We start from the raw sequence: 8,541 nt of genomic DNA, 5'->3' as shown, positions 1-8,541 counted from the left end.
GTTACGGGTCACAAACACATGTGTAACTACTCTAACCAGTTACGGGTCACAAACACATGTGTAATTAATTACTCTAACCAGTTACGGGTCACAAACACATGTGTAATTAATTACTCTAACCAGTTACTGTATGGGTCACAAACACATGTGTAACTACTCTAACCAGTTACGGGTCACAAACACATGTGTAATTAATTACTCTAACCAGTTACGGGTCACAAACACATGTGTAATTACTCTAACCAGTTACGGGTCACAAACACATGTGTAATTAATTACTCTAACCAGTTACGGGTCACAAACACATGTGTAATTACTCTAACCAGTTACGGGTCACAAACACATGTGTAATTACTCTAACCAGTTACGGGTCACAAACACATGTGTAATTAATTACTCTAACCAGTTACGGGTCACAAACACATGTGTAATTAATTACTCTAACCAGTTACGGGTCACAAACACATGTGTAACTACTCTAACCAGTTACGGGTCACAAACACATGTGTAATTAATTACTCTAACCAGTTACGGGTCACAAACACATGTGTAATTAATTACTCTAACCAGTTACGGGTCACAAACACATGTGTAATTAATTACTCTAACCAGTTACGGGTCACAAACACATGTGTAATTAATTACTCTAACCAGTTACGGGTCACAAACACATGTGTAATTAATTACTCTAATCAGTTACGGGTCACAAACACATGGTTTTCCACAGGTACAGAGATAGTAGTCACCTGCCACAAAATGCCACGTGTCAAAATGGCAGCTATGTCCATTAGGTCAGTTGTCTGACCTACACAGTTAACATTGTCATCGCTCAACAGCTCCTCTCATGAACAAGGGCAGAGGAATTGTTTTGACACATCTTTGAGCTGAATGCTTGAGAAAATCTAACGACACGTAGACCAAATTGATTTAAATTAGTTTCTCTTGTGTATTTCAAACACATGATTTACAGCGTTTAGACTTTTATTGTGATTACTTTTTCCACATATGTAATTTCTTCTTCATGGTGCTATGTATTTGGCCAGAGGGCATAGAATTTCCACTCCCAACAAACATTTGGTTACTCAGTTACTCAATATGACCACTAGAGGGGGATATTTAACATAAAACAATCCACACCCAAAGCTGCTTGCGGTCATCACAGCTGGTGAGCCATCAGGCACTTATGCCAAGTTCGAAATGGTTCATAATTACAGGTTCACAAAAAGGAAGAAATAATAATTGCCCGACACAAGTTAATAAAGCTGAATATTGAACATAATGTCTAATACTATGGCTACTTGATCACCATCATCTCTGACTCAATGGGCACTCAGAAGCAAAAAGGCTCTGTGAAATGATGACTAAATCTCCGTATTCAAGCAGCAATGGGGATAAAAGAATGGAAGGAAAAAAGAATAGAGAAGAGGAATAGCACAAGAAAGAGAGGAGAAGAACATGAAAGGAGGAAGGGGAGGGGGACAGAATTCCATTGAACAATCAACCATTGACAGGGTTGACACATTGTGGAACATTTTAGAATCTGAATTAGCATAATATATTAACATTACTTTATTTTTCACATAATTTACCATTTAAAATTACAATGGCAATATTTACATATAAATATAAGCTCTAGTAGCCATAGTATCTTGTTGTGTTTTTTTGTGTGTGTATGTCATCGCCTCCTCCAGTTCATGAAGACTTCAGAAAGAGGTACGGTTTCTCAATCAGAACCGTCAGCACATAGCCCAAAAAAAGGGTCAAAGCACTGTGGCCCAGGAACAGGTAGAACTGATGGAGAAAGGTCAAGGTTCAAAAACACAAACTGAATGCGAAAACACACTGACTGTGTGTCAGTGCACAGCTAAAAACAACATGAATGTGCTGACAGATACTGCATCCTTGGATGTTAGGAGGGTAAATGGGAAGCACTCACAAAGTTGAGGTCAGTGTAGTGAATGGCTGTTTCCTGCTTGCCATTATAGAGAATAATAAGCATAGGGTGGATGAGATAGCAGGCGAAGCTGATGTTGGACAGAGGAATCCACACAGTCATAGACAGAATCCTGTCCACAAACCCTACACAGGTACAAGGAAGACCAGATGATTGTTACAGCTCCTAAACCAAACACATAACAACCTCTTCAATCCTCCAGGCTCCTTAGTCCAGCCGTCTCTGGCCAGCGGCTGCTCTCACTCACCTCCATAGCCCTCCTCACAGGCCAGGATGATCCAGGCCACAGCCAGGGCCCACAGGCTGCGGTGAAGACCCTGGTACAGTGCGTGAGGCAGGGAGGGGCTCGGGGGAACTTCCCTCAGACTGTAGGCCAGGCCCACCACAGCCCCCATCACTGAGAGAGAGGAGAACCAGCCCAGAACGGCCTGCCACTGACAGCACAAGTTCAAGGGTCAAACAAGGAACAGCGGGGTGTCAGCGACATCACATAAAAAAATCCAGCAACGAGAGAGATCAAGATGATGGAATCTAACTTGTTACCGTGGTGACATAATAATAAATGATATAATGATCCATGAATTTACCCGATGTCTCACAAACTGCCCAGTTTTGGTTGTCATATAGATTCCCACAAGGATGCCAATCAGATATGGTCCATATCTAGTGTAGGGTTTGTTGTAGTAATACTGAAAGTAGCTCTCATAGGATCTGTGAATGGCAGTCAGAAACAGGAAATGAACAACACCAGGAGTTAGCAAGAAGGCTGCTGTGTAACTCAGTCACCAGCACTGGCCATGACATATCTGACTCACAGGGTGGTGGGTTGGTGAACAGGCAGGTGCAAAATGGCCGTGAGGAGGCCACTGGTCAAACATGACACCACCATAAGAATGATCGCCACGGCTACAAGCACCCTCTTGTTCCTAAAGTCATAAACCACAGCACAGTGAGAGCACAGTCATCAAAACAGCAAACAAGCAAACACCACAACACAAGTAGGAGAAGACAGAGTGCACAGTAACTCACCATCTGTATATCAATATGAGTATAGGGGTGGTGACATAGAACTGGAAGTCGATGGACAGGTACCAGGTCCATGGTGCACACTTTAAAAAGACAGCTATTAGACCCCTGATACACCAAAAGACAGCTATTAGACCCCGTATACACCCAAAAGACAGCTATTAGACCCCTGATACACCCAAAGACAGCTATTAGACCCCTCGTACACCAAAAGCACAAGCTTCACATGAATTCCTCTCAGTTCACCTCTCTACTAGGGATCATCAGAGGTACTGTATCATAATAAAGGTACGCACTACGTCAGTGATGGTGAAAAGGTACGCACTATGTCAGTGATGGTGAAAAGGTACGCACTATGTCTAGACTAAAGACCAAACTTTTCTCAGATGCCTTCTGCTAACTGGCCATGAACAGTTCCTTTGAAGTATTATTGCTTACTGTAGTAGACTAGTGATTGTTACTATTCTTTTTATGCTTTTATTTCCTATATTTTACTATTTTTATGCCTTAATGTTCTCATGCTTTTATTTTCTATAATTTACTGTTTTTATGATCATGTACTGACCTTTTGCTTTTTTTATGTGAAGCACATTGTTGTGTATGTATGTGAAGCACATTGAATTACCACGGTGTATGAATTGTGCTATATAAATAAAATTGCCTTGCCTTGCCTTGCCTATGTCAGTGATGGTGAAAAGGTACGCACTATGTCAGTGATGGTGAACAGATTGTTCACTAGCAGCAGGTTGGACCACCAGTATTTCTTACAGTTCCGAATCTCATCGTCAGCGATGAACCAAAACGCCCCTCGCTGGACCACAGAGAACAGACCAATAGCCAGGCACACGATGAAGAGGTGGAGAGGCTGAACTCTGCCAGAGAAGAAAGAAATCAGTGCTGTTCAATTCAATCATTTGACACAAAAAAAAAACGTAAAACCTGCTTTTGCTACCTATGCAACATGCTGTTATGTATTAATCTACACCATACTTCTATCTGTATACATTCACACGTAGACCATGCATTTCTTTGAATCTGGTAACAAAGAGAGGAGCCAGTCACAGCATGGCTATCAAACATACATGGCAGCACTCCTATTATACGGCTCTGAAACTGTCCTCTGTCTGTCTATGACAGGTGTTAAAGGCTTACCTCTTAAACCTCTTGAACAGGAAATGTGCCACAAGCACTGGGCTCAGTTGGTCCTCTGATCTCTGAATGGATCCCAAGAGGGACTTGGCACTCAAAAGACCTCTGAATCACACAGGAGAGATATGTCAATGTGTGTGTGTGTGTGGGTGTGAGTGTGTGTGTGTGTGTGTTTGTGTGTGGGAGGGGGGGCGAGTTGGTATTTCTGTGTGTGAAAATGTCAACAATACCATCACCATTCCATTGTAACTTGAGTTGAACAGTAACAGTCATAGAAGGTCATAGAAGGTCATAGAACAGTAACTGTAACTGTCTAGCTATCCTTCACTTTACTCCACTATGCTGTGCCATACCCCAGGAGCAGGAAGGTGTCCACCGCCAGATATACAGGACCACTGAATGCAAACACGTAGAGAGGGTTCCTCTCCACACTCTCTTTCCATCGCTTATCGTTATCTGAAAGGGACAAAAACAGGACAAAAGAAGCAGTTTATGTGTGAGAGTCTATGTGTGTGTGTGTGTGAGTAAAAAAGAAAGAGGGAGGGAGAGGTGAGAGAGTGAATGAGAGAGAGAGCAGAGAGAGTGTATTTGAATCTCATGTATATGTTTAACATGTGGCAGTGTCTGAGGTGTGTGATGTGTGTTTGATGTGTCACCCAGGTTGTTCCAGGCGCTGAGCTGGACGTTGTGGCCTGAGATGATCCAGAGCAGGCTGAGGATGCGGATGCCGTTGAGGGAGGAGTAGCTGCCGGTACTGCCTGAGCATCCGGTGCTCAGCACTCCTGCACTGCTGCCCTGCAGGGAGAGGGTCTGCAGGCAGGACAGGAAGCAGCCTGCAAGGGACCCAGCCATTCAGTAACGGAACTCAGAATAGAACATTCACCAGGCACTCTATTTGAACACTCTAATTGAACACTCTATTTGAACACTCTAATTGAACACACAAAGTTCACACAACACTTTTCAAACATGACAAACCGGTCGCTCACCCAACCCTACACAAACCAATGTACCCCCCTTTAAAAAAAAAACAACAGCAGTGCAATTTACTGGATGCATGATTGCCCATGTGTACAAGATCTGTAAACATAGTACATACAACATAAACATAGTCTCACACTTGTCATGCACAACACTTGCGTGATAAATCTGTGTGCGCATGTACATTTCATATGTATTTTCTCTATGTTAGTGTATATGAAAGGGGCCATAACTGTGTTAACACAATGTCAGTGTATATACCAAATAAAAATGAACTATTTCACAGACTTTGTGCATAGGGGTAGACCTGAAACTTTCCTTTCAATGATTCATTTAATGACAGGAATGAGTCACAGCCAATGTGCTAATGAGATCTCTGTGAGAAATCACTTCAGAAAGTAAGTGGGCCTAATGGTTGATTGAACATTTTCTCCCTAAAGCCATTTGGAAAGGAAATCTAAGATATGACCAGGCAGGAAGTGGGTTGCCATTATAGGCCAGGTATGGAGACACTACAACACATGAAAATATGGTCATATTTAGAGACACTACAACATATGAAAATGTGGTCATATTTAGAGACTACTAGAAATTAAGAAAAAAACTCTGCACTGTAGTGAATGTCAAGGACAACCTTAGGTCATCCATTTTTTTCTACTCGAACAGACACACAAAAACAAATATGTACACACACACACACACACACACACACACACACACGTACAAACAAGGAAACACATGCACTTGAGACATTCTTTTAACCTCTGGTTAAATAAAGGACCACAAGAATCCACTTTCATAACAGACTTTAACTATTATAAAAAATGTTATTCTTCTGCTCCTGAGACTTCTGCTTTTTATAATAATTACAGCCTTTTAACATGCCTCTGGCACTCAGGCTTCAAATAGACCTCATCCAGACAGGACGTTTCCACTCTGAGAGCACTTCAAAAGCATTACACCTCAGACCTCACATTCACCTACCAATGACTGAGCCTGGGTTTCAATGTGTTAGGGAGCAGTTCACTTTGACACACAGTCAGGTCAGGTCAGGTTGACATTGACAGCCCTCTGAATCCCAGATGCTTGACATCTTCAGCCACAGCCACTCCACACAACTCATATCTATCATTTTACTACGACAACATCTAAAAGGCCCAGTAATTATTTAGAATAACATTTAAAGCCCCTGCACTATACTGTGTGTTGTTTGCGAGGTGGTTTACGGCCAGACGAATAATGACTGAATAGTCGCTCCGTAAGCCTGTGTTTTTACCTGTGTGGGTGTTGGGGTGTGTAGACTTGCTCTTTGGGCTGCTGTCCTCGCTGGTTCTGTCGTCTATGTCTGCAGTGATGTTTTCAGGGGTGTCCATGTCTGCTTGACTGGCTGGAGAGCCGTTGGAGAGCACACTGCCATAGTGACTGGGGTCAGAGTTCAGGGGTGTGTGTGGGCTGGGGGTGACCTCTCTCTGGCGCCTCCACCTGAGAAGGGCCACATAAAGGCTGGCCAGCAGGGGCCCCGCCAGCAACACAGCACACACACACCTGAGGGTAGACACGGCCAGCCACACAACACACAAACAAAGCGTTTCTCAGTCGAATTCAACAGATACTCTCCATTTTAAGGCATTGTAGGAGAGATGCAGAGACAGACAGACAGACAGACAGACAGACAGACATACAGACAGACAGACAGACAGACAGACAGACAGACAGACAGACAGACAGACAGACAGACAGACAGACAGACAGACAGACAGACAGACAGACAGACAGAAAGACAGATAGGCAGACAGAGTAGAGGTGCATAGATATCTAGATTTGTATGATCCTCACAGGCAGATGACAGCAGAGGGGTCGACTGGAGTGATGGCACTAAGGCACTGGGTCATGAAGATGCCCAGCGTGGGGTTGGACAGAAGCAGAGAGGGCACTGGAGGTATAAGTGACTCCCCTCCCGATTGTAACATATCTAAAGACAAACACAAACATATAGCATGTATGTTGCAATAACAAATAATATATGTCAACAACAATACATTTACACTGAATTGTATTACCATAAACGACCAGTGTCTGCACCTCTGTCTCTGCACACGAGTCAGGAACACAAATCCCCACAAAATACTGGACTTCCTCCTGCATATCAGCACAGAGATGTGGTATTAACGTGAGTGGTGTTATGAACCTGACGCTGTGAATGGCTCTGCTAAAAGATGACATTGTATACAGCCATGCAGTCACCTGTTTCAGGTACACCTGGCAGTACTGTCCTCTGAAGTGGGGTGCGCTCACAGAGAGGCACTCATGTACAGAGCCGGGTCGGTTCACGTTACCGCCCTCCACATCACTGCCCAGCTTCCCAAATGCATCATACACTGCAATGATGCAAGAGCACGGGTGAATACACTCAGGGTCTTCAGCTCAACTTCACTGAACAGAGACAAAGAGACTGGCCTTGGGTCAGGACATGACAAATGAAGTTCATTCAAGGGAGGGAATTATAAAGTGATATGGACACTTCATATACTGATTTCTTTGTTGTTCTGCAATAGCTCTCCAATAATCAAGTAATTCACCTTGAAACATGCTTATACAAAATGAACTTGAAATAAATAGTTGTACACAGTTGCTATGAGTATCAGACAGTACTCCCATAGGGGGATCATACAGTATCTTCAGCACATTTCACACCATTCAGCTTCCAACCAATGAAGATAAAAACGAGACTTTGATCAGGCTGTTTGGGTGCTGTGTTTAAGAAACTTCTAATTCACTTTCTTGTTCATGAAAGATCCAAATGAATAAAATCATACACAAAACGCCTCTCGAAAGACTATCCCCTTTTGAAGAAATGTGTCAGACTTACTGAGAGCTGCATACTTTGCTGGTTTGTCTTTGCTCAGCTCCAGAAGGAACGTCTGGGTGTCCTGCATGCACCTGTGGGAGACGTTCAAAGCTTCAGCGATGGAGAGGAACAGGAAGCAGGTGGTCACCTCACGCCAGACAAGCAGCATCTTGTCCGAAGTCTCACCTTTTTCTGCATTTGGCGATTTAAATATCACAACACAGACACATGACCACACACACTGATGACTCATCACGACATGCCTTTTAATAAGTTAACATCCATGTCAAATCAGGGATTTGAGTATCAACCACATAGCACACCCCAGTAACGTAGCCGCTCGATGTTGCTCATCACAGGATACACCTCAGGTACCGAGAACAGGGAAATACACATTTACATTTAAGGCCATTATCTTACTGATAGAGATCATGAATTGAAGTAATATTCACTTGATGATTCACTTAAGAACAGACAACAGGCATGTCCCTGTGAGGTGATGCTGTGTATTGGTGCTACAGAGCACTTTAGTGTCCCCTGTGATTAAGCGGAGTGCTGGCACCTCCGTGAGAGCCAGCTGCTA

At 43.3% G+C, this 8,541-nt stretch overlaps 1 protein-coding gene across 1 annotated transcript; it reads right to left on the bottom strand.

Annotated features, from left to right (window-relative positions):
* Window positions 1–1,902: 1,902 nt before the first annotated feature.
* Window positions 1,903–8,312, bottom strand: oacyl (O-acyltransferase like). Its single transcript, XM_031577864.1, has 14 exons — window positions 8,282–8,312; window positions 7,980–8,150; window positions 7,355–7,488; window positions 7,171–7,249; window positions 6,947–7,082; window positions 6,387–6,655; window positions 4,786–4,962; window positions 4,483–4,585; window positions 3,687–3,852; window positions 2,984–3,063; window positions 2,831–2,880; window positions 2,542–2,720; window positions 2,202–2,388; window positions 1,903–2,079 (listed from the first exon to the last, which is right to left on the bottom strand). The coding sequence occupies exons 1-14, from the start codon at window positions 8,310–8,312 to the stop codon at window positions 1,910–1,912; spliced, it is 1,932 nt and encodes a 643-aa protein (XP_031433724.1). The 3' UTR covers window positions 1,903–1,909.
* Between the last annotated feature and the right edge of the window lie 229 nt (window positions 8,313–8,541).

This window comes from Clupea harengus, chromosome 12, assembly GCF_900700415.2.
Source record: "Clupea harengus chromosome 12, Ch_v2.0.2, whole genome shotgun sequence".
NCBI classification, from domain to species: domain Eukaryota; kingdom Metazoa; phylum Chordata; class Actinopteri; order Clupeiformes; family Clupeidae; genus Clupea; species Clupea harengus.
Note: the sequence above shows the minus strand (reverse complement) of the source record. Positions and strands in the feature narration are given on the sequence as shown.